Below are 27,232 nucleotides of genomic sequence, written 5' to 3' on the forward strand. Positions count from 1 at the left end.
GCGTTAACCACCAGGCCACCAGAGCCTGTGATGTGAAGTGAGACGAAATGAATTGACCCTAGAGAACAGAAGGAGCAAAATACTCGAATGAATTGATAGATCAGACAGGGACAAGCTGATGGAGAGGCAGGAAATAGGTACACGGGGGCACATCTGGATGTAAGACGCAGATGAGTCAGAGGGATGTCGGGAAGTATTTCTTCAGCCTCAGGGCGGTCGGGAAGTGCAATGACCTTAACGAGGAAATGGTGGAGACAGACTCTATACATAGCTTTAAGAACATATACGACTGGGCTAAGTAAACTAGGAGAGAGTGAACCTGGCAAATTGAGAGCGAGGCTAGGAGCTATAATTCGACCCCTGCAACCACATTTAGGTAAGTACATATGAATACACATATACGCACATGTGAAATATACATGTAACCACATAATCAGTACACGTGAATACACATACATAGTATTCATACACACACAACATTCATACATACATACATACATACTCACGAATTTATATGTTAACATTGTCAGTACTCCGTATTAACATTGTCAGTACTCAGTATTAACATTGTCAGTACTCAGTATTAACATTGTCAGTACTCAGTATTAACATTGTCAGTACTCCGTATTAACATTGTCAGTACTCAGTATTAACATTGTCAGTACTCCGTATTAACATTGTCAGTACTCAGTATTAACATTGTCAGTACTCCGTATTAACATTGTCAGTACTCAGTATTAACATTGTCAGTACTCCGTATTAACATTGTCAGTACTCAGTATTAACATTGTCAGTACTCCGTATTAACATTGTCAGTACTCAGTATTAACATTGTCAGTACTCAGTATTAACATTGTCAGTACTCCGTATTAACATTGTCAGTACTCCGTATTAACATTGTCAGTACTCAGTATTAACATTGTCAGTACTCAGTATTAACATTGTCAGTACTCAGTATTAACATTGTCAGTACTCAGTATTAACATTGTCAGTACTCAGTATTAACACTGTCAGTACTCAGTATTAACATTGTCAGTACTCAGTATTAACATTGTCAGTACTCAGTATTAACATTGTCAGTACTCCGTATTAACATTGTCAGTACTCAGTATTAACATTGTCAGTACTCAGTATTAACATTGTCAGTACTCAGTATTAACACTGTCAGTACTCAGTATTAACATTGTCAGTACTCAGTATTAACATTGTCAGTACTCAGTGTTAACACTGTCAGTATTAACATTGTCAGTACTCAGTATTAACATTGTCAGTACTCAGTATTAACACTGTCAGTACTCAGTATTAACATTGTCAGTACTCAGTATTAACATTGTCAGTACTCAGTATTAACATTGTCAGTACTCAGTATTAACATTGTCAGTACTCAGTATTAACATTGTCAGTACTCAGTATTAATACTGTCAGTACTCGGTATTAACATTGTCAGTACTCAGTATTAATACTGTCAGTACTCAGTATTAATACTGTCAGTACTCAGTATTAACACTGTCAGTACTCAGTATTAATACTGTCAGTACTCAGTATTAATACTGTCAGTACTCAGTATTAACACTGTCAGTACTCAGTATTAACACTGTCAGTACTCAGTATTAACACTGTCAGTACTCAGTATTAACACTGTCAGTACTCAGTATTAACACTGTCAGTACTCAGTATTAACACTGTCAGTACTCAGTATTAACACTGTCAGTACTCAGTATTAACACTGTCAGTACTCAGTATTAACACTGTCAGTACTCAGTATTAACACTGTCAGTACTAAGTATTAAACCTCACACCTGGCTGTCATTAATGACAGGTAAGATAGCTGTCTCGCAGAACCTCACACCTGGCTGTCATTAATGACAGGTAAGATAGCTGTCTCTCAGAACCTCACACCCTGGCTGTCATTAATGACAGGTAAGATAGCTGTCTCGCAGAACCTCACACCTGGCTGTCATTAATGACAGGAAAGATAGCTATCTCTCAGAACCTCACACCCTGGCTGTCATTAATGACAGGTAAGATAGCTGTCTCGCAGAACCTCACACCCTGGCTGTCATTAATGACAGGTAAGATAGCTGTCTCGCAGAACGTCACACCTGGCTGTCATTAATGACAGGTAAGATAGCTGTCTCGCAGAACCTCACACCTGGCTGTCACTAATGGCAGGTAAGGTAGCTGTCTCGCAGAACCTCACACCCTGGCTGTCATTAATGGCAGGTAAGATAGCTGTCTCTCAGAACCTCACACCCTGGCTGTCACTAATGGCAGGTAAGATAGCTGTCTCTCAGAACCTCACACCTGGCTGTCATTAATGGCAGGTAAGATAGCTGTCTCTCAGAACCTCACACCCTGGCTGTCACTAATGACAGGTAAGATAGCTGTCTCTCAGAACCTCACACCTGGCTCTCATTAATGGCAGGTAAGATAGCTGTCTCTCAGAACCTCACACCTGGCTGTCATTAATGGCAGGTAAGATAGCTGTCTCGCAGAACCTCACACCTGGCTGTCATTAATGACAGGTAAGATAGCTGTCTCGCAGAACCTCACACCTGGCTGTCATTAATGACAGGTAAGATAGCTGTCTCGCAGAACCTCACACCTGGCTGTCATTAATGACAGGTAAGATAGCTGTCTCGCAGAACCTCACACCTGGCTGTCATTAATGACAGGTAAGATAGCTATCTCCCCACCTAACACCCTGGCTGTCATTAATGACAGGTAAGATAGCTGTCTCGCAGAACCTCACACCTGGCTGTCATTAATGACAGGTAAGATAGCTATCTCTCAGAACCTCACACCCTGGCTGTCATTAATGACAGGTAAGATAGCTGTCTCGCAGAACCTCACACCCTGGCTGTCACTAATGGCAGGTAAGATAGCTGTCTCGCAGAACCTCACACCCTGGCTGTCATTAATGACAGGTAAGATAGCTGTCTCGCAGAACCTCACACCTGGCTGTCATTAATGACAGGTAAGATAGCTGTCTCGCAGAACCTCACACCTGGCTGTCACTAATGGCAGGTAAGGTAGCTGTCTCGCAGAACCTCACACCCTGGCTGTCATTAATGGCAGGTAAGATAGCTGTCTCTCAGAACCTCACACCCTGGCTGTCACTAATGGCAGGTAAGATAGCTCTCTCAGAACCTCACACCTGGCTGTCATTAATGGCAGGTAAGATAGCTGTCTCTCAACCTCACACCCTGGCTGTCACTAATGGCAGGTAAGATAGCTGTCTCTCAGAACCTCACACCTGGCTGTCATTAATGGCAGGTAAGATAGCTGTCTCTCAGAACCTCACACCTGGCTGTCATTAATGGCAGGTAAGATAGCTGTCTCTCAGAACCTCACACCTGGCTGTCATTAATGACAGGTAAGATAGCTATCTCTCAGAACCTCACACCTGGCTGTCATTAATGGCAGGTAAGATAGCTGTCTCGCAGAACCTCACACCTGGCTGTCATTAATGACAGGTAAGACAGCTGTCTCGCAGAACCTCACACCTGGCTGTCATTAATGGCAGGTAAGATAGCTGTCTCTCAGAACCTCACACCTGGCTGTCATTAATGACAGGTAAGATAGCTGTCTCTCAGAACCTCACACCTGGCTGTCACTAATGGCAGGTAAGATAGCTGTCTCGCAGAACCTCACACCTGGCTGTCATTAATGACAGGTAAGATAGCTGTCTCTCAGAACCTCACACCCTGGCTGTCATTAATGACAGGTAAGATAGCTGTCTCGCAGAACCTCACACCTGGCTGTCATTAATGGCAGGTAAGATAGCTGTCTCTCAGAACCTCACACCTGGCTGTCATTAATGACAGGTAAGATAGCTGTCTCGCAGAACCTCACACCCTGGCTGTTACTAATGGCAGGTAAGATAGCTGTCTCTCAGAACCTCACACCTGGCGGTCATTAATGGCAGGTAAGATAGCTGTCTCTCAGAACCTCACACCTGGCTGTCATTAATGACAGGTAAGATAGCTATCTCTCAGAACCTCACACCTGGCTGTCATTAATGACAGGTAAGATAGCTATCTCTCAGAACCTCACACCTGGCTGTCACTAATGGCAGGTAAGATAGCTGTCTCTCAGAACCTCACACCTGGCTGTCACTAATGACAGGTAAGATAGCTATCTCTCAGAACCTCACACCTGGCTGTCAGTAATGACAGGTAAGATAGCTGTCTCGCAGAACCTCACACCTGGTAGTCACTAATGGCAGGTAAGATAGCTGTCTCGCAGAACCTCACACCTGGTAGTCACTAATGGCAGGTAAGATAGCTGTCTCTCAGAACCTCACACCTGGCTGTCAGTAATGACAGGTAAGATAGCTATATCTCAGAACCTCACACCTGGCTGTCAGTAATGACAGGTAAGATAGCTGTCTCGCAGAACCTCACACCTGGTAGTCACTAATGGCAGGTAAGATAGCTGTCTCGCAGAACCTCACACCCTGGCTGTCATTAATGACAGGTAAGATAGCTGTCTCTCAGAACCTCACACTCTGGCTGTCATTAATGACAGGTAAGATAGCTGTCTCTCAGAACCTCACACCTGGCTGTCACTAATGACAGGTAAGATAGCTATCTCTCAGAACCTCACACCTGGCTGTCACTAATGACAGGTAAGATAGCTATCTCTCAGAACCTCACACCTGGCTGTCATTAATGGCAGGTAAGATAGCTATCTCTCAGAACCTCACACCTGGCTGTCATTAATGGCAGGTAAGATAGCTATCTCTCAGAACCTCACACTCTGGCTGTCATTAATGACAGGTAAGATAGCTGTCTCTCAGAACCTCACACCTGGCTGTCACTAATGGCAGGTAAGATAGCTATCTCTCAGAACCTCACACCTGGCTGTCATTAATGGCAGGTAAGATAGCTATCTCTCAGAACCTCACACCTGGCTGTCATTAATGACAGTTAAGATAGCTATCTCTCAGAACCTCACACCTGGCTGTCATTAATGGCAGGTAAGATAGCTATCTCTCAGAACCTCACACCTGGCTGTCATTAATGGCAGGTAAGATAGCTATCTCTCAGAACCTCACACCTGGCTGTCATTAATGGCAGGTAAGATAGCTATCTCTCAGAACCTCACACCTGGCTGTCATTAATGACAGGTAAGATAGCTATCTCTCAGAACCTCACACCTGGCTGTCATTAATGGCAGGTAAGATAGCTATCTCTCAGAACCTCACACCTGGCTGTCATTAATGGCAGGTAAGATAGCTATCTCTCAGAACCTCACACCTGGCTGTCATTAATGACAGGTAAGATAGCTATGTCTCAGAACCTCACACCTGGCTGTCATTAATGACAGGTAAGATAGCCATCTCTCAGAACCTCACACCTGGCTGTCATTAATGACAGGTAAGATAGCTGTCTCGCAGAACCTCACACCTGGCTGTCATTAATGACAGGTAAGATAGCTGTCTCTCAGAACCTCACACCTGGCTGTCATTAATGACAGGTAAGATAGCAACTTAATGATCATAACTGCACTACTAATTAAATAATATTACTATTATTAACGATACATATTACTGTTTCTGTCATTATTCTACCTGACGTCTAACAATTTTCTTTATAAAAACATCTACTGACAGAGTCATGGTAGATGGGCTTCCTCTATTTTCTTAGGGAGGCTAAACCCGTAAAAACCCATCACAAAAGTCACTTATTATCATCATTACGTATTCTAATGGGTTTTTTTTGTGTGGCGTGTATAGAGAGGAATCAGAATTCGTGCGAGGTCTGTTTGGTGAGACGGGGAGAGGTTGCTGGCTCGGTGGATCTGTCAGCCAGGTTGATGACGACCCTCCGGTGCTCTCCTGGGTCAACCATCAACCATTTACCTTCATCAACTGGAACGAATATCAACCAAGTGAGTTATTGATGTACTGAGAGATACTGTTATTAATGTAGTGAGAGAGACTAAGTGTACTGTTGATGTACTGAGAGATACTTAGGCAGTTATTGATGTACTGAGAGATACTTAGGCAGTTATTGATGTACTGAGAGACTGAGTTATTGATGTACTGAGAGATACTTAGGCAGTTATTGATGTACTGAGAGATACTTAGGGAGTTATTGATGTTTTGAGAGATACTTATTCAGTTATTGATGTACTGAGAGATACTTAGGCAGTTATTGATGTACTGAGAGATACTTAGGGAGTTATTGATGTTTTGAGAGATACTTATTCAGTTATTGATGTACTGAGAGATACTTAGGCAGTTATTGATGTTTTGAGAGATACTTATTCAGTTATTGATGTACTGAGAGATACTTAGGCAGTTATTGATGTTTTGAGAGATACTTATTCAGTTATTGATGTACTGAGAGATACTTAGGCAGTTATTGATGTACTGAGAGATACTTAGGGAGTTATTGATGTTTTGAGAGATACTTAGGCAGTTATTGATGTTTTGAGAGATACTTATTCAGTTATTGATGTACTGAGAGATACTTAGGCAGTTATTGATGTACTGAGAGATACTTAGGCAGTTATTGATGTACTGAGAGATACTTAGGCAGTTATTGATGTACTGAGAGATACTTAGGCAGTTATTGATGTACTGAGAGATACTTAGGCAGTTATTGATGTACTGAGAGATACTTAGGCAGTTATTGATGTACTGAGAGATACTTAGGCAGTTATTGATGTACTGAGAGATACTTAGGCAGTTATTGATGTACTGAGAGATACTTAGGGAGTTATTGATGTTTTGAGAGATACTTAGGCAGTTATTGATGTTTTGAGAGATACTTAGGCAGTTATTGATGTACTGAGAGATACTTAGGGAGTTATTGATGTTTTGAGAGATACTTAGGCAGTTATTGATGTACTGAGAGATACTTAGGCAGTTATTGATGTACTGAGAGATACTTAGGGAGTTATTGATGTTTTGAGAGATACTTAGGCAGTTATTGATGTACTGAGAGATACTTAGGGAGTTATTGATGTACTGAGAGATACTTAGGCAGTTATTGATGTACTGAGAGATACTTAGGGAGTTATTGATGTACTGAGAGATACTCAGGCAGTTATTGATGTACTGAGAGCTTAAGGCAGTTATTGATGTACTGAGAGCTTAAGGCAGTTATTGATGTACTGAGATCTTAAGGCAGTTATTGATGTACTGAGAGATTAAGGCAGTTATTGATGTACTCAGAGATTAAGGCAGTTATTGATGTACTCAGAGATTAAGGCAGTTATTGATGTTTTGAGAGATACTTAGGCAGTTATTGATGTACTGAGAGATACTTAGGCAATTATTGATATTTTGAGAGATACTTAGGCAGTTATTGATGTTTTGAGAGATACTTAGGCAGTTATTGATGTTTTGAGAGATACTTAGGGAGTTATTGATGTTTTGAGAGATACTTAGGCAGTTATTGATGTTTTGAGAGATACTTAGGGAGTTATTGATGTTTTGAGAGATACTTAGGCAGTTATTGATGTTTTGAGAGATACTTAGGCAGTTATTGATGTTTTGAGAAATACTTAGGCAGTTATTGATGTTTTGAGAAATACTTAGGCAGTTATTGATGTACTGAGATCTTAAGGCAGTTATTGATGTACTGAGATCTTAAGGCAGTTATTGATGTACTGAGATCTTAAGGCAGTTATTGATGTACTGAGATCTTAAGGCAGTTATTGATGTACTGAGATCTTAAGGCAGTTATTGATGTACTGAGATCTTAAGGCAGTTATTGATGTACTGAGATCTTAAGGCAGTTATTGATGTACTGAGATCTTAAGGCAGTTATTGATGTACTGAGATCTTAAGGCAGTTATTGATGTACTGAGATCTTAAGGCAGTTATTGATGTACTGAGATCTTAAGGCAGTTATTGATGTACTGAGATCTTAAGGCAGTTATTGATGTACTGAGATCTTAAGGCAGTTATTGATGTACTGAGATCTTAAGGCAGTTATTGATGTAAGGGGAGACTAAGGCAGTTATTGTTGTACTGAGAGATTAAGGCAGTTATTGATGTAACAGTGTGATTACCCTGGTACAACAGTGTGATAACTACCCTGGTACAACAGTGTGATAACTACCCTGGTACAACAGTGTGATAACTGCCCTGGTACAATAGTGTGATTATCCTGGTACAACAGTTTGATAACTACCCTGGTACAATAGTGTGATTACCCTGGTATAACAGTGTGATAACTACCCTGGTACAATAGTGTGATTATCCTGGTACAACAGTGTGATAACTACCCTGGTACAACAGTGTGATAACTACCCTGGTACAACAGTGTGATTACTCTGGTACAACAGTGTGATAACTACCCTGGTACAATAGTGTGATTACCCTGGTATAACAGTGTGATAACTACCCTGGTACAATAGTGTGATTATCCTGGTACAACAGTGTGATAACTACCCTGGTACAATAGTGTGATTACCCTGGTATAACAGTGTGATAACTGCCCTGGTACAATAGTGTGATTATCCTGGTACAACAGTGTGATAACTACCCTGGTACAACAGTGTGATAGCTACCCTGGTACAACAGTGTGATAACTGCCCTGGTACAATAGTGTGATTACCCTGGTATAACAGTGTGATAACTACCCTGGTACAACAGTGTGATTACCCTGGTACAATAGTGTGATTACCCTGGTATAACAGTGTGATAACTACCCTGGTACAACAGTGTGATTACCCTGGTACAACAGTAATGTAACTACCCTCGTACAACAGTAATGTATCTACCCTGGTACAGCAGTAATATAATTACCCTGGAACAACAGTAATATAATTACCCTGGTACAACAGTAATATAACTACCCTGGTACAACAGTAATGTAACTACCCTGGTACAACAGTAATGTAACTACCCTGGTACAACAGTAATATAACTACCCTGGTACAACAGTCATGTAACTACCCTGGTACAACAGTAATGAAACTACCCTGGTACAACAGTAATGTAACTACCCTGGTACAACAGTAATGTAACTACCCTGGTACAACAGTAATGTAACTACCCTGGTACAACAGTAATATAATTACCCTGGTACAACAGTAATATAACTACCCTGGTACAACAGTAATATAACTACCCTGGTACAACAGTAATGTAACTACCCTCGTACAACAGTAATGTAACTACCCTGGTACAACAGTAATATAACTTCCCTGGTACAACAGTAATGTAACTACCCTGGTACAATAGTAATGTAACTACCCTGGTACAACAGTAATGTAACTACCCTGGTACAACAGTAATGTAAGTACCCTTGTACAACAGTAATATAACTACCCTGGTACAACAGTAATGTAAGTACCCTGGTACAACAGTAATATAATTACCATGGTACAACAGTAATATAACTACCCTGGTACAACAGTGTGATAACTACCCTGGTACAACAGTAATGTAACTACCCTGGTACAACAGTAATATAACTACCCTTGTGCAACAGTAATATAACTACCCTGGTACAACAGTAATGTATCTACCCTGGTACAACAGTAATATAATTACCCTGGTACAACAGTAATATTACTACCCTGGTACAATAATGTAACTACCCTGGTACAACAGTAATATAATTACCCTGGTACAACAGTAATATAACTACCCTGGTACAGCAGTAATATAACTACCCTGTACAACAGTAATGTAACTACCCTGGTACAACAGTAATGTAACTACCCTGGTACAACAGTAATGTAACTACCCTGGTACAACAGTAATGTAAGTACCCTCGTACAACAGTAATATAACTACCCTTTTACAACTGTAATATAACTACCCTGGTACAATAGTAATATAATTACCCTGGTACAGCAGTAATGTAACTACCCTGGTACAACAGTAATGTAACTACCCTGGTACAACAGTGTGATAACTCCCCTGGTACAACAGTGTGATAACTACCCTGGTACAACAGTAATATAACTACCCTGGTACAGCAGTAATGTAACTACCTTGGTGCAGCAGTAATGTAACTACCCTGGTACAACAGTAATGTAACTACCCTGGTACAACAGTAATATAATTACCCTGGTACAACAGTAATATAACTACCCTGGTACAACAGTAATATAACTACCCTGGTACAACAGTAATGTAACTACCCTCGTACAACAGTAATGTAACTACCCTGGTACAACAGTAATATAACTTCCCTGGTACAACAGTAATGTAACTACCCTGGTACAACAGTAATGTAACTACCCTGGTACAACAGTAATGTAAGTACCCTTGTACAACAGTAATGTAAGTACCCTGGTACAACAGTAATGTAAGTACCCTGGTACAACAGTAATATAATTACCATGGTACAACAGTAATATAACTACCCTGGTACAACAGTGTGATAACTACCCTGGTACAACAGTAATGTAACTACCCTGGTACAACAGTAATATAACTACCCTTGTGCAACAGTAATATAACTACCCTGGTACAACAGTAATGTATCTACCCTGGTACAACAGTAATATAATTACCCTGGTACAACAGTAATATAACTACCCTGGTACAATAATGTAACTACCCTGGTACAACAGTAATATAATTACCCTGGTACAACAGTAATATAACTACCCTGGTACAACAGTAATATAACTACCCTGTACAACAGTAATGTAACTACTCTGGTACAACAGTAATATAACTACCCTGGTACAACAGTAATATAACTACCCTGGTACAACAGTAATATAACTACCCTGTACAACAGTAATGTAACTACCCTGGTACAACAGTAATATAACTACCCTGGTACAACAGTAACGTAACTACCCTGGTACAACAGCAATATAACTACCCTGGTACAACAGTAACGTAACTACCCTGGTACAACAGCAATATAACTACCCTGGTACAACAGTAATGTAACTACCCTGGTACAACAGTAATATAACTACCCTGGTACAACAGTAATGTAACTACCCTGGTACAACAGCAATATAACTACCCTGGTACAACAGTAATGTAACTACCCTGGTACAACAGCAATATAACTACCCTGGTACAACAGTAACGTAACTACCCTGGTACAACAGTAATATAACTACCCTGGTACAACAGTAATGTAACTACCCTGGTACAACAGCAATATAACTACCCTGGTACAACAGTAACGTAACTACCCTGGTACAACAGCAATATAACTACCCTGGTACAACAGCAATATAACTACCCTGGTACAACAGTAACGTAACTACCCTGGTACAACAGTAATATAACTACCCTGGTACAACAGTAATATAACTACCCTGTACAACAGTAATGTAACTACTCTGGTACAACAGTAATATAACTACCCTGGTACAACAGTAATATAACTACCCTGGTACAACAGTAATATAACTACCCTGTACAACAGTAATGTAACTACCCTGGTACAACAGTAATATAACTACCCTGGTACAACAGTAACGTAACTACCCTGGTACAACAGTAATATAACTACCCTGGTACAACAGTAATGTAACTACCCTGGTACAACAGCAATATAACTACCCTGGTACAACAGTAACATTACTCTGGCACAGGTCTGGAAGACGGAATGTGTCTGAGAGTGGCCGACAACTCTGGTGCCTGGATAATGTCCCACTGCCAGGAGAAACTCAACTATATCTGTAAGTATACTCACCTGTTTGTACTCACCTTTTTGTGGTTATAGAGTTTGTGTCATAGCTCCTGGCCCCGCCTCTTCGCTGGTCGCTACTAGGTCCACTCTCTCCCTGCTTCATGAGCTTTATCATACCTCTTCTTAAAGCTATGTATGGTTCCTGCCTCCACTACATCACACTCCAGGTTTTTCCACATCATAACTCTGTGGCTGAAGAAATACTTCCTAACATCCCTGTAACTCATCTGAGTCTTCAACTTCTAATTGTGACCCCTTGTTTCTGTGTCCCATCTCTGGAACATCCTGTCTCTGTCCACCTTGTCAGTCTCTCGTTTTTTTGAGATAAGATTTTGCTTGGATTTTTAATCCCCGGGGGTTAGCCACTCAGGATAATTCAAGAAAAATCAGCGCATCAAAAAATGTTTCTTATAACCATTGTAGTCCTTAAATCTTGTCCTCCAGGATGCGACCCACACCAGTCGACTAACACTAGGTACCTACTTACTGCTAGGTAAACAAGGACAAGTGTAGTGAGACATGTACAGTGTTATACTCCCTTTATCCCTCCTGTTCTTAAGTGTCGTCAGGTTGAATTCCTTAACCTCTCCTCGTAGGGCATGTCCCTTACCTCCGGGACTAGTCTCGTTGCAAACCTTTGCATTTCTTCTAATTTCTTGACGTGCTTGACCAGGTGTGAGTTCCATACTGGTGCTGCATACTCCACCTTGGGCCTGACGTGCATGGTGTCGAAAAGCTATTCTCAGGTTTGTCAGGCGCCCATATGCTGCAGCAGTTATATGGTTGATGCGTGCCTCAGGAGATGTGCTCGGTATTATACCAACCCCATGATCCTTTTCCTTGAGTTAGGGTTGCAGCCTTTGACCCACTAGCCTGTACTCAGTCTGCGGTCCTCTTTGACCTTCCCAATCTTCATAACCCCACTTTGTGGGGTTAAAATCCAGAAGCCATTTGTTGGACCAGGCTTGCAGCCTGTCCAGATCCCCTTGTAGTCCTGCCTGATCCTCCTCCGCTTGTATTCTCCGCATTAACTTCACGTAGCCTGCAATCAGGGACACCGCTGACTCCATCCCTGCCTCATGTTACTCACATATACCAGAAACAGCAAGAGGAGGAGTATATGGAGACAAAAGAAGAGGTTAAGAGAGTGGTGAAGCAATGTAGAAGGAGAGAAAATGAGAGAGAGTGGGTGAAGTGTCACAAAATTTAGCTGAGAATAAGAAAAGTTTTGGAGTGAGATTAATAAGAAAGCCTACGGAACTAATGGAGAGGAGAGCTATATCAGGAGAATATTTTGAGGAACTCTTAAATGTGAATGAAGACAGGAAACCTGTGATTTTGTGTATATGGCAGGGAGGAATAACATCTTGTAGGAGTGAGGAAAAGTCAGTTGTGAGTGTGGGGGAAGTTCGTGAGGCAGTGGATAGAATGAAAGGGGATAAATCAGCTGGGATTGATGGGATAAAGATAGAAATGCTCAAAGCTGGTGGGGATGAAGTTTTGAAATGGCTGGTGCTAGTACCGAGTAAACGTATGGACGAGGGTAAGATACCTAGGGATTAGCAGAGAGCAGGGATAGTTCCTGTGTATAAAGGCAAAGGGGACAAAAGAGTGTAAAAATTATAAGGGAATAATTCTGTTGAGTATACCTGGTAAAGTGTATGGTAGTCATTGAAAGAATTATGAGTAAGATGGAGAGCAGGATAGCAGATGAACAAGGAGGATTTAGGAAGAGTAGGGGCTGTGTAGACCAAGTGTTTACAGTGAAACATAGATGAACAGTACTTAGATGAGGGTAAAAACGTCTTCGTTGCATTTATGATAGGGAAGCAATGTAGCAGATGTTACAAATGAATATAATAGGAGGTAGGTTACTGAAAACAATGATGAGTTTTTATGAGGATAGTGAGGCTCAGGTTAGAGTATGTGGGAGAGAGGGAGATTATTTCCCAATAAAAGTAGGCCTTAGACAGGGATGTGTGATGTCACCGTGGTTGTTCGATATATTTATAGATGGATAACTAACAAAAAGGCACAATACCGTTAAGGAGGCAGTATATATACTGCCTCCTTTTCTCTTTTCTGTTAGTGTGACTTTGTAAATGGTCCAAGTCGAACCGAAATGTCGCCGTAAACTCCCTTCTCCTATGTACGGGTTATATGTATATAGATGGGGTTGTAAGAGAAGTGAATGCTCGGATGTTGGCAAGAGTGTGGGGATAAAAGATAAAGAATCTAACACAGTGGGAATTGTCACAGTTGCTCTTTGCTGATGACACTGTGCTTTTGGGAAATTCCAAAGAGAAGTTGCAGAAGTTGGTCGATGAGTTTGGTAGGGTGAGTAAAAAACGAAATTAAAAGTGAACGAAGGAAAGAATAAGGTGATAAGGATAAAAAAAAATTAGATAATAAAAGACTGGATATCAGAATAGAGGGAGGAAGTATGGAGGAAGCATCAGCAGATGGGTCCATGAAAGATGAAGTGAATAACAGAACTGACAAGAGGAAAAAGGTGAGTGGTGCACTGAGGAGTCTGTGGAGACACAGAACCTTATCTATGAGAGCACAGAAGGGAATGTATGCGAGTATAATGGTGCCAACACTCTTTTATGGGTGTGACGCATGAGTGGTGAATGTTGCAACAAGGAGAAGGCTGGAGGCAGTGGAGATGTCGTGCGTGAGGGCAATGTGTGGTGTGAATATAATGCAGAAAATCCGTGATTTGGAAATTAGGAGAAGGTGGGAGATGTGTTAATAAAAAAAATCAACTTTTTATCTGTTAGTTTAGATAAAAACTTAATATTTTTTAAACAAAATAAAGAGAATTGATTGAAAAATATACGAAATAAAAAATGAAATAAACTAAAAAATGAAACAAACTAAAAATTTTATAAATAAAATTAATAAATTGGATGTTATAGAATCCAAAAGAAATTTATTTTCAAGTAAGATGCAGTAATATTGAAGGTTTCAAGCCGATCAGTCGTGGTATTTTTTAGGTTAGATCACAAATTCCAACAATTTTAAGCATTTTCTCTGTCGTTAAATTTATCAACAGTGAAAATGCTGCTTTCTAAGTGCGATAAACCAGCATTAAAGGTTTAGAATCGATCCAAAGAGTCATTCTTCTGATATTGTTAACCAGTATATGGTAATTTCTTCAATAAAACTGTTACTTATGCGGTCTGATAATAATAATAATAATAATAATAATAATACAAACATTTATTTGATCAAAATTCAGTAACATCATAAGTTTTAATTAATGAGAAGCATGCGTTACACTTGTGAATCTTTATTCTGGAAACGTTTCACCCGCCAGTGTCGTCTTCAGACCAGTACCGTTCAAGGCGGGTGAAACTCTAGATCTAGAGAGTGTACAGAGAACTTTTACTGCACATATGAGGTCTGTCAAACACCTCAACTACTGGGAACGCTTTGTAGCACTTGACTTGTACTCACTGGAACACAAGCGAGACAGATACATCATAATCTTAGTCTGACTAGTCCCTAATCTGCACACAGAAATCACTCCCTACAAAAGTATAAGCAGGGGCACCATTGGTACACTAAGAGAAAGCACCATAAGTGTCTGGGGCTCAAGACTGTTCAACAGCCTCCCACCAGGCATAAGGGGAATTACCAGTAGACCCCTGGCTGCCTTCTAGAGGGAGCTGGACAGGTACTTAAAGTCGGTGCCGTATCAGCTGGGCTGTTTCGTACGTTGGAATACGTCCGAGGACATATGTCCTCAGATGGCGGTAAAACAGCTAGGTCTGCTGGCTGCACCATTCTTGTAGGATTTGGTGGTCCTGCGGGTTAAAGCATGATGTGGTTCTCGTTCACCATGAGACGAGCCAGTACAACATGGGTTAGAGTCCTTGACTTTTACATACTGTGTTCTGTGCCCTGTTCCTGCCAGAGAGAGGGACCGAGTTTTTTTTTCAGAGTCATGGTCGAGGACGACCATGGGTACGTGGCCGAGCAAAATGTAGACAGTAAACCTACTTGGTTAGTTTCCATAGATTCCAGCAGAGGGCAAACCTCGGTGGGCATACTCGGCTCATACCACGACTGCCTCGCCCTTGGGCAGCCAACTTTACTCGGGAAACAAGGTGCTACTCTGTCTCTCCCTCATGGGTATGGCCTCCCTGGGCCTGGGCACTTAAAACACACTGCCTCTGTACCACGAACCGCAAATAAAATAAGCATTTAAAGAATAACATTGACCTTCTGCTTTGATCACCCCACATAATTATTGACATACACTGAGACAACACAGTGTCAGGGGCCCAAACCTGTTCAACTGCCTCCCAGCATTCATAAGGGGGATTACCAATAGACCCCTGACTGTCTTCAAGGGAGAGCTGGACAGGCACCTCAAGTTAGTACTTGACCAGCCAGGCTGTGTCATACGTTAGTTTATATGCGGCCAGCAGTAACAGCCTGGTTGATCGAACCCTGGTCCATAACGAGACCTGACCACGGACCGGGCCGTGGGGGCGTTGACCCCCGGAACACCCTCCTGGTATACTCCGGGTGCCAGTGGTGGAATAGAATGGCTCACCCAGGGAAGAAATACCAACCCTGTGGTCAGCTGACATCTCCTACCCTTTGGTCAGCTGATATCTCCTACCCTTTGGTCAGCTGACATCTCCTACCCTGTGGTCAGCTGACATCTCCTACCCTGTGGTCAGCTGACATCTCCTACCCTGTGGTCAGCTGACATCTCCTACCCTGTGGTCAGCTGACATCTCCTACCCTGTGGTCAGCTGACATCTCCTACCCTGTGGTCAGCTGACATCTCCTACCCTGTGGGCAGCTGACATCTCCTACCCTGTGGTCAGCTGACATCTCCTACCCTGTGGTCAGCTGACATCTCCTACCCTGTGGTCAGCTGACATCTCCTACCCTGTGGTCAGCTGACATCTCCTACCCTGTGGTCAGCTGACATCTCCTACCCTGTGGTCAGCTGACATCTCCTACCCTGTGGGCAGCTGACATCTCCTACCCTGTGGGCAGCTGACATCTCCTACCCTGTGGTCAGCTGACATCTCCTACCCTGTGGGCAGCTGACATCTCCTACCCTGTGGTCAGCTGACATCTCCTACCCTGTGGTCAGCTGACATCTCCTACCCTGTGGTCAGCTGACATCTCCTACCCTGTGGGCAGCTGACATCTCCTACCCTGTGGGCAGCTGACATCTCCTACCCTGTGGGCAGCTGACATCTCCTACCCTGTGGGCAGCTGACATCTCCTACCCTGTGGTCAGCTGACATCTCCTACCCTGTGGTCAGCTGACATCTTACCCGGCCCAAACATTAAGCAGGTAAACATAACTTACGACGACGTCTACAAGATAAACTCTTCGACCAGTACCATAATAATTACGATGATAATTACGATGATAATTACGATGATAATTACGATGATAATTACGATGATAATTACGATAATTACGATAATTACTATGATAATTTTAATATGCAACATTTCCTTCAGGTGAGTATGAGATTACTACACCCACTCAGCCGCCCACCCAGCCACCCACCCAGCCGCCCAACGAGCCACCCACCCAGCCGCCCACCGAGCCATCCACCCAGCTGCCCATAGAGCCGCCCACCCAGCCGCCCACAGCCACGTGCAGTGATGGGTGGCACCTAATAGTGAACCGTTGTTACAGAGTAGGTCCCTGAACCCCAGGGTTACCCTGGGTGGATAACACTCCTCCAGGGTTACCCGGGGTGGATAACACTCCTCCAGGGTTACCTGGGGTGGATAACACTCCTCCAGGGTTACCCTGGGTGGATAACACTCCTCCAGGGTTACCCTGGGTGGATAACACTCCTCCAGGGTTACCCTGGGTGGATAACACTCCTCCAGGGTTACCCTGGGTGGATAACACTCCTCCAGGGTTACCCTGGGTGGATAACACTCCTCCAGGGTTACCCTGGGTGGATAACACTCCTCCAGGGTTACCCGGGGTGGATAACACTCCTCCAGGGTTACCCGGGGTGGATAACACTCCTCCAGGGTTACCCGGGGTGGATAACACTCCTCCAGGGTTACCCTGGGTGGATAACACTCCTCCAGGGTTCCCCGGGGTGGATACCACTCCTCCAGGGTTACCCTGGGTGGATAACACTACTCCAGGGTTACCTGGGGTGGATAACACTCCTCCAGGGTTACCCTGGGTGGATAACACTCCTCCAGGGTTACCCTGGGTGGATAACACTCCTCCAGGGTTACCCTGGGTGGATAACACTCCTCCAGGGTTACCCTGGGTGGATAACACTCCTCCAGGGTTACCCACTCCTCCAGGGTTACCCGGGGTGGATAACACTCCTCCAGGGTTACCCTGGGTGGATAACACTCCTCCAGGGTTACCCGGGGTGGATAACACTCCTCCAGGGTTACCCGGGGTGGATAACACTCCTCCAGGGTTACCCGGGGTGGATAACACTCCTCCAGGGTTACCCGGGGTGGATAACACTCCTCCAGGGTTACCCGGGGTGGATAACACTCCTCCAGGGTTACCCTGGGTGGATAACACTCCTCCAGGGTTACCCGGGGTGGATAACACTCCTCCAGGGTTACCCGGGGTGGATAACACTCCTCCAGGGTTACCCGGGGTGGATAACACTCCTCCAGGGTTACCCGGGGTGGATAACACTCCTCCAGGGTTACCCGGGGTGGATAACACTCCTCCAGGGTTACCCGGGGTGGATAACACTCCTCCAGGGTGACCCGGGGTGGATAACACTCCTCCAGGGTGACCCGGGGTGGATAACACTCCTCCAGGGTGACCCGGGGTGGATAACACTCCTCCAGGGTGACCCGGGGTGGATAACACTCCTCCAGGGTGACCCGGGGTGGATAACACTCCTCCAGGGTGACCCGGGGTGGATAACACTCCTCCAGGGTGACCCGGGGTGGATAACACTCCTCCAGGGTGACCCGGGGTGGATAACACTCCTCCAGGGTGACCCGGGGTGGATAACACTCCTCCAGGGTGACCCGGGGTGGATAACACTCCTCCAGGGTGACCCGGGGTGGATAACACTCCTCCACGGTGACCCGGGGTGGATAACACTCCTCCAGGGTGACCCGGGGTGGATAACACTCCTCCAGGGTGACCCGGGGTGGATAACACTCCTCCAGGGTGACCCGGGGTGGATAACACTCCTCCAGGGTGACCCGGGGTGGATAACACTCCTCCAGGGTGACCCGGTGTGGATAACACTCCTCCAGGGTGACCCGGGGTGGATAACACTCCTCCAGGGTGACCCGGGGTGGATAACACTCCTCCAGGGTGACCCGGGGTGGATAACACTCCTCCAGGGTGACCCGGGGTGGATAACACTCCTCCAGGGTGACCCGGGGTGGATAACACTCCTCCAGGGTGACCCGGGGTGGATAACACTCCTCCAGGGTGACCCGGGGTGGATAACACTCCTCCAGGGTGACCCGGGGTGGATAACACTCCTCCAGGGTGACCCGGGGTGGATAACACTCCTCCAGGGTGACCCGGGGTGGATAACACTCCTCCAGGGTGACCCGGGGTGGACAACACTCCTCCAGGGTGACCCGGGGTGGATAACACTCCTCCAGGGTGACCCGGGGTGGATAACACTCCTCCAGGGTGACCCGGGGTGGATAACACTCCTCCAGGGTGACCCGGGGTGGATAACACTCCTCCAGGGTGACCCGGGGTGGATAACACTCCTCCAGGGTGACCCGGGGTGGATAACACTCCTCCAGGGTGACCCGGGGTGGATAACACTCCTCCAGGGTGACCCGGGGTGGATAACACTCCTCCAGGGTGACCCGGGGTGGATAACACTCCTCCAGGGTGACCCGGGGTGGATAACACTCCTCCAGGGTGACCCGGGGTGGATAACACTCCTCCAGGGTGACCCGGGGTGGATAACACTCCTCCAGGGTGACCCGGGGTGGATAACACTCCTCCAGGGTGACCCGGGGTGGATAACACTCCTCCAGGGTGACCCGGGGTGGATAACACTCCTCCAGGGTGACCCGGGGTGGATAACACTCCTCCAGGGTGACCCGGGGTGGATAACACTCCTCCAGGGTGACCCGGGGTGGATAACACTCCTCCAGGGTGACCCTGGGTGGATAACACTCCTCCAGGGTGACCCTGGGTGGATAACACTCCTCCAGGGTGACCCTGGGTGGATAACACTCCTCCAGGGTGACCCTGGGTGGATAACACTCCTCCAGGGTGACCCTGGGTGGATAACACTCCTCCAGGGTGACCCTGGGTGGATAACACTCCTCCAGGGTGACCCTGGGTGGATAACACTCCTCCAGGGTGACCCTGGGTGGATAACACTCCTCCAGGGTGACCCTGGGTGGATAACACTCCTCCAGGGTGACCCTGGGTGGATAACACTCCTCCAGGGTGACCCTGGGTGGATAACACTCCTCCAGGGTGACCCTGGGTGGATAACACTCCTCCAGGGTGACCCTGGGTGGATAACACTCCTCCAGGGTGACCCTGGGTGGATAACACTCCTCCAGGGTGACCCTGGGTGGATAACACACCTCCAGGGTGACCCTGGGTGGATCCTCCAACACTCCTCCAGGGTGACCCTGGGTGGATAACACTCCTCCAGGGTGACCCTGGGTGGATAACACTCCTCCAGGGTGACCCTGGGTGGATAACACTCCTCCAGGGTGACCCTGGGTGGATAACACTCCTCCAGGGTGACCCTGGGTGGATAACACTCCTCCAGGGTGACCCTGGGTGGATAACACTCCTCCAGGGTGACCCTGGGTGGATAACACTCCTCCAGGGTGACCCTGGGTGGATAACACTCCTCCAGGGTGACCCTGGGTGGATAACACTCCTCCAGGGTGACCCTGGGTGGATAACACTCCTCCAGGGTGACCCTGGGTGGATAACACTCCTCCAGGGTGACCCGGGGTGGATAACACTCCTCCAGGGTGACCCGGGGTGGATAACACTCCTCCAGGGTGACCCGGGGTGGATAACACTCCTCCAGGGTGACCCGGGGTGGATAACACTCCTCCAGGGTGACCCGGGGTGGATAACACTCCTCCAGGGTGACCCGGGGTGGATAACACTCCTCCAGGGTGACCCGGGGTGGATAACACTCCTCCAGGGTGACCCGGGGTGGATAACACTCCTCCAGGGTGACCCGGGGTGGATAACACTCCTCCAGGGTGACCCGGGGTGGATAACACTCCTCCAGGGTGACCCGGGGTGGATAACACTCCTCCAGGGTGACCCGGGGTGGATAACACTCCTCCAGGGTGACCCGGGGTGGATAACACTCCTCCAGGGTGACCCGGGGTGGATAACACTCCTCCAGGGTGACCCGGGGTGGATAACACTCCTCCAGGGTGACCCGGGGTGGATAACACTCCTCCAGGGTGACCCGGGGTGGATAACACTCCTCCAGGGTGACCCGGGGTGGATAACACTCCTCCAGGGTGACCCGGGGTGGATAACACTCCTCCAGGGTGACCCGGGGTGGATAACACTCCTCCAGGGTGACCCGGGGTGGATAACACTCCTCCAGGGTGACCCGGGGTGGATAACACTCCTCCAGGGTGACCCGGGGTGGATAACACTCCTCCAGGGTGACCCGGGGTGGATAACACTCCTCCAGGGTGACCCGGGGTGGATAACACTCCTCCAGGGTGACCCGGGGTGGATAACACTCCTCCAGGGTGACCCGGGGTGGATAACACTCCTCCAGGGTGACCCGGGGTGGATAACACTCCTCCAGGGTGACCCGGGGTGGATAACACTCCTCCAGGGTGACCCGGGGTGGATAACACTCCTCCAGGGTGACCCGGGGTGGATAACACTCCTCCAGGGTGACCCGGGGTGGATAACACTCCTCCAGGGTGACCCGGGGTGGATAACACTCCTCCAGGGTGACCCGGGGTGGATAACACTCCTCCAGGGTGACCCGGGGTGGATAACACTCCTCCAGGGTGACCCGGGGTGGATAACACTCCTCCAGGGTGACCCGGGGTGGATAACACTCCTCCAGGGTGACCCGGGGTGGATAACACTCCTCCAGGGTGACCCGGGGTGGATAACACTCCTCCAGGGTGACCCGGGGTGGATAACACTCCTCCAGGGTGACCCGGGGTGGATAACACTCCTCCAGGGTGACCCGGGGTGGATAACACTCCTCCAGGGTGACCCGGGGTGGATAACACTCCTCCAGGGTGACCCGGGGTGGATAACACTCCTCCAGGGTGACCCGGGGTGGATAACACTCCTCCAGGGTGACCCGGGGTGGATAACACTCCTCCAGGGTGACCCGGGGTGGATAACACTCCTCCAGGGTGACCCGGGGTGGATAACACTCCTCCAGGGTGACCCGGGGTGGATAACACTCCTCCAGGGTGACCCGGGGTGGATAACACTCCTCCAGGGTGATCCGGGGTGGATAACACTCCTCCAGGGTTACCCGGGGTGGATAACACTCCTCCAGGGTTACCCGGGGTGGATAACACTCCTCCAGGGTTACCCGGGGTGGATAACACTCCTCCAGGGTTACCCGGGGTGGATAACACTCCTCCAGGGTTACCCGGGGTGGATAACACTCCTCCAGGGTTACCCGGGGTGGATAACACTCCTCCAGGGTTACCCGGGGTGGATAACACTCCTCCAGGGTTACCCGGGGTGGATAACACTCCTCCAGGGTTACCCGGGGTGGATAACACTCCTCCAGGGTGACCCGGGGTGGATAACACTCCTCCAGGGTGACCCGGGGTGGATAACACTCCTCCAGGGTTACCCGGGGTGGATAACACTCCTCCAGGGTTACCCGGGGTGGATAACACTCCTCCAGGGTGACCCGGGGTGGATAACACTCCTCCAGGGTTACCCGGGGTGGATAACACTCCTCCAGGGTTACCCGGGGTGGATAACACTCCTCCAGGGTGACCCGGGGTGGATAAAACTCCTCCAGGGTGACCCGGGGTGGATAACACTCCTCCAGGGTGACCCGGGGTGGATAACACTCCTCCAGGGTGTCCCGGGGTGGATAACACTCCTCCAGGGTGACCCGGGGTGGATAACACTCCTCCAGGGTGACCCGGGGTGGATAACACTCCTCCAGGGTTACCCGGGGTGGATAACACTCCTCCAGGGTGACCCTGGGTGGATAACACTCCTCCAGGGTGACCCTGGGTGGATAACACTCCTCCAGGGTGACCCTGGGTGGATAACACTCCTCCAGGGTGACCCTGGGTGGATAACACTCCTCCAGGGTGACCCGGGGTGGATAACACTCCTCCAGGGTGACCCTGGGTGGATAACACTCCTCCAGGGTGACCCTGGGTGGATAACACTCCTCCAGGGTGACCCTGGGTGGATAACACTCCTCCAGGGTGACCCTGGGTGGATAACACTCCTCCAGGGTGACCCTGGGTGGATAACACTCCTCCAGGGTGACCCTGGGTGGATAACACTCCTCCAGGGTGACCCTGGGTGGATAACACTCCTCCAGGGTGACCCTGGGTGGATAACACTCCTCCAGGGTGACCCTGGGTGGATAACACTCCTCCAGGGTGACCCTGGGTGGATAACACTCCTCCAGGGTGACCCGGGGTGGATAACACTCCTCCAGGGTGACCCGGGGTGGATAACACTCCTCCAGGGTGACCCGGGGTGGATAACACTCCTCCAGGGTGACCCGGGGTGGATAACACTCCTCCAGGGTGACCCGGGGTGGATAACACTCCTCCAGGGTGACCCGGGGTGGATAACACTCCTCCAGGGTGACCCGGGGTGGATAACACTCCTCCAGGGTGACCCGGGGTGGATAACACTCCTCCAGGGTGACCCGGGGTGGATAACACTCCTCCAGGGTGACCCGGGGTGGATAACACTCCTCCAGGGTGACCCGGGGTGGATAACACTCCTCCAGGGTGACCCGGGGTGGATAACACTCCTCCAGGGTGACCCGGGGTGGATAACACTCCTCCAGGGTGACCCGGGGTGGATAACACTCCTCCAGGGTGACCCGGGGTGGATAACACTCCTCCAGGGTGACCCGGGGTGGATAACACTCCTCCAGGGTGACCCGGGGTGGATAACACTCCTCCAGGGTGACCCGGGGTGGATAACACTCCTCCAGGGTGACCCGGGGTGGATAACACTCCTCCAGGGTGACCCGGGGTGGATAACACTCCTCCAGGGTGACCCGGGGTGGATAACACTCCTCCAGGGTGACCCGGGGTGGATAACACTCCTCCAGGGTGACCCGGGGTGGATAACACTCCTCCAGGGTGACCCGGGGGGGATCACACTCCTCCAGGGTGACCCGGGGTGGATAACACTCCTCCAGGGTGACCCGGGGTGGATAACACTCCTCCAGGGTGACCCGGGGTGGATAACACTCCTCCAGGGTGACCCGGGGTGGATAACACTCCTCCAGGGTGACCCGGGGTGGATAACACTCCTCCAGGGTGACCCGGGGTGGATAACACTCCTCCAGGGTGACCCGGGGTGGATAACACTCCTCCAGGGTGACCCGGGGTGGATAACACTCCTCCAGGGTGACCCGGGGTGGATAACACTCCTCCATGGTGTCCCGGGGTGGATAACACTCCTCCAGGGTGACCCGGGGTGGATAACACTCCTCCAGGGTGACCCGGGGTGGATAACACTCCTCCAGGGTTACCCGGGGTGGATAACACTCCTCCAGGGTTACCCGGGGTGGATAACACTCCTCCAGGGTTACCCGGGGTGGATAACACTCCTCCAGGGTTACCCGGGGTGGATAACACTCCTCCAGGGTTACCCGGGGTGGATAACACTCCTCCAGGGTTACCCGGGGTGGATAACACTCCTCCAGGGTTACCCGGGGTGGATAACACTCCTCCAGGGTTACCCGGGGTGGATAACACTCCTCCAGGGTGACCCGGGGTGGATAACACTCCTCCAGGGTTACCCGGGGTGGATAACACTCCTCCAGGGTTACCCTGGGTGGATAACACTCCTCCAGGGTTACCCGGGGTGGATAACACTCCTCCAGGGTGACCCGGGGTGGATAACACTCCTCCAGGGTGACCCTGGGTGGATAACACTCCTCCAGGGTTACCCGGGGTGGATAACACTCCTCCAGGGTTACCCTGGGTGGATAACACTCCTCCAGGGTTACCCGGGGTGGATAACACTCCTCCAGGGTTACCCGGGGTGGATAACACTCCTCCAGGGTTACCCGGGGTGGATAACACTCCTCCAGGGTTACCCGGGGTGGATAACACTCCTCCAGGGTTACCCTGGGTGGATAACACTCCTCCAGGGTGACCCGGGGTGGATAACACTCCTCCAGGGTGACCCGGGGTGGATAACACTCCTCCAGGGTTACCCGGGGTGGATAACACTCCTCCAGGGTTACCCGGGGTGGATAACACTCCTCCAGGGTTACCCGGGGTGGATAACACTCCTCCAGGGTTACCCGGGGTGGATAACACTCCTCCAGGGTTACCCGGGGTGGATAACACTCCTCCAGGGTTACCCGGGGTGGATAACACTCCTCCAGGGTTACCCGAGGTGGATAACACTCCTCCAGGGTTACCCGGGGTGGATAACACTCCTCCAGGGTTACCCTGGGTGGATAACACTCCTCCAGGGTTACCCGGGGTGGATAACACTCCTCCAGGGTTACCCGGGGTGGATAACACTCCTCCAGGGTTACCCGGGGTGGATAACACTCCTCCAGGGTTACCCGGGGTGGATAACACTCCTCCAGGGTTACCCGGGGTGGATAACACTCCTCCAGGGTTACCCGGGGTGGATAACACTCCTCCAGGGTGACCCGGGGTGGATAACACTCCTCCAGGGTGACCCGGGGTGGATAACACTCCTCCAGGGTTACCCTGGGTGGATAACACTCCTCCAGGGTTACCCGGGGTGGATAACACTCCTCCAGGGTTACCCGGGGTGGATAACACTCCTCCAGGGTTACCCTGGGTGGATAACACTCCTCCAGGGTTACCCGGGGTGGATAACACTCCTCCAGGGTTACCCTGGGTGGATAACACTCCTCCAGGGTTACCCGGGGTGGATAACACTCCTCCAGGGTTACCCGGGGTGGATAACACTCCTCCAGGGTTACCCGGGGTGGATAACACTCCTCCAGGGTTACCCTGGGTGGATAACACTCCTCCAGGGTTACCCGGGGTGGATAACACTCCTCCAGGGTTACCCGGGGTGGATAACACTCCTCCAGGGTTACCCGGGGTGGATAACACTCCTCCAGGGTTACCCGGGGTGGATAACACTCCTCCAGGGTTACCCTGGGTGGATAACACTCCTCCAGGGTTACCCGGGGTGGATAACACTCCTCCAGGGTTACCCGGGGTGGATAACACTCCTCCAGGGTTACCCGGGGTGGATAACACTCCTCCAGGGTTACCCGGGGTGGATAACACTCCTCCAGGGTTACCCGGGGTGGATAACACTCCTCCAGGGTTACCCGGGGTGGATAACACTCCTCCAGGGTTACCCGGGGTGGATAACACTCCTCCAGGGTTACCCGGGGTGGATAACACTCCTCCAGGGTTACCCGGGGTGGATAACACTCCTCCAGGGTGACCCGGGGTGGATAACACTCCTCCAGGGTTACCCGGGGTGGATAACACTCCTCCAGGGTTACCCTGGGTGGATAACACTCCTCCAGGGTTACCCGGGGTGGATAACACTCCTCCAGGGTTACCCGGGGTGGATAACACTCCTCCAGGGTTACCCGGGGTGGATAACACTCCTCCAGGGTTACCCGGGGTGGATAACACTCCTCCAGGGTTACCCTGGGTGGATAACACTCCTCCAGGGTTACCCGGGGTGGATAACACTCCTCCAGGGATACCCGGGGTGGATAACACTCCTCCAGGGTTACCCGGGGTGGATAACACTCCTCCAGGGTTACCCGGGGTGGATAACACTCCTCCAGGGTTACCCTGGGTGGATAACACTCCTCCAGGGTTACCCGGGGTGGATAACACTCCTCCAGGGTTACCCGGGGTGGATAACACTCCTCCAGGGTTACCCGGGGTGGATAACACTCCTCCAGGGTTACCCTGGGTGGATAACACTCCTCCAGGGTTACCCTGGGTGGATAACACTCCTCCAGGGTTACCCTGGGTGGATAACACTCCTCCAGGGTTACCCTGGGTGGATAACACTCCTCCAGGGTTACCCGGGGTGGATAACACTCCTCCAGGGTTACCCTGGGTGGATAACACTCCTCCAGGGTTACCCGGGGTGGATAACACTCCTCCAGGGTTACCCGGGGTGGATAACACTCCTCCAGGGTTACCCTGGGTGGATAACACTCCTCCAGGGTTACCCTGGGTGGATAACACTGCCTCACTGTGATAGTAACACTCACTATGATAGTAACACTATGATAGTAACACTATGATAGTAACACTATGATAGTAACACTATGATAGTAACACTATGATAGTAACACTATGATAGTAACACTCACTATGATAGTAACACTATGATAGTAACACTATGATAGTAACACTCACTATGATAGTAACACTATGATAGTAACACTCACTATGATAGTAAC

General features: G+C 48.8%; 2 protein-coding genes across 2 annotated transcripts in view; both read left to right on the forward strand.

Annotated features, from left to right (window-relative positions):
* The window catches only part of LOC138853896 (uncharacterized), a 67,679-nt gene extending 61,764 nt beyond the window's left edge, over positions 1–5,915 (forward strand). The window contains exons 7-9 of the mRNA XM_070093479.1: positions 2,795–2,927; positions 3,028–3,226; positions 5,741–5,915. Of these exons, the coding sequence (XP_069949580.1) occupies positions 2,795–2,927; positions 3,028–3,226; positions 5,741–5,915 (507 nt within the window). The remainder of the gene's footprint in view (positions 1–2,794; positions 2,928–3,027; positions 3,227–5,740) is intronic.
* LOC128694106 (macrophage mannose receptor 1-like) overlaps positions 5,391–27,232 on the forward strand; it is a 148,496-nt gene continuing 126,654 nt past the window's right edge. Inside the window, exons 1-4 of the mRNA XM_070093818.1 lie at positions 5,391–5,481; positions 5,741–5,895; positions 11,539–11,625; positions 17,139–17,320. Coding sequence (XP_069949919.1) covers positions 11,553–11,625; positions 17,139–17,320 — 255 coding nt within the window. The 5' untranslated portion in view covers positions 5,391–5,481; positions 5,741–5,895; positions 11,539–11,552. The remainder of the gene's footprint in view (positions 5,482–5,740; positions 5,896–11,538; positions 11,626–17,138; positions 17,321–27,232) is intronic.

This window comes from Cherax quadricarinatus, chromosome 43 (genome assembly GCF_038502225.1).
Source record: "Cherax quadricarinatus isolate ZL_2023a chromosome 43, ASM3850222v1, whole genome shotgun sequence".
Classification (NCBI taxonomy): domain Eukaryota; kingdom Metazoa; phylum Arthropoda; class Malacostraca; order Decapoda; family Parastacidae; genus Cherax; species Cherax quadricarinatus.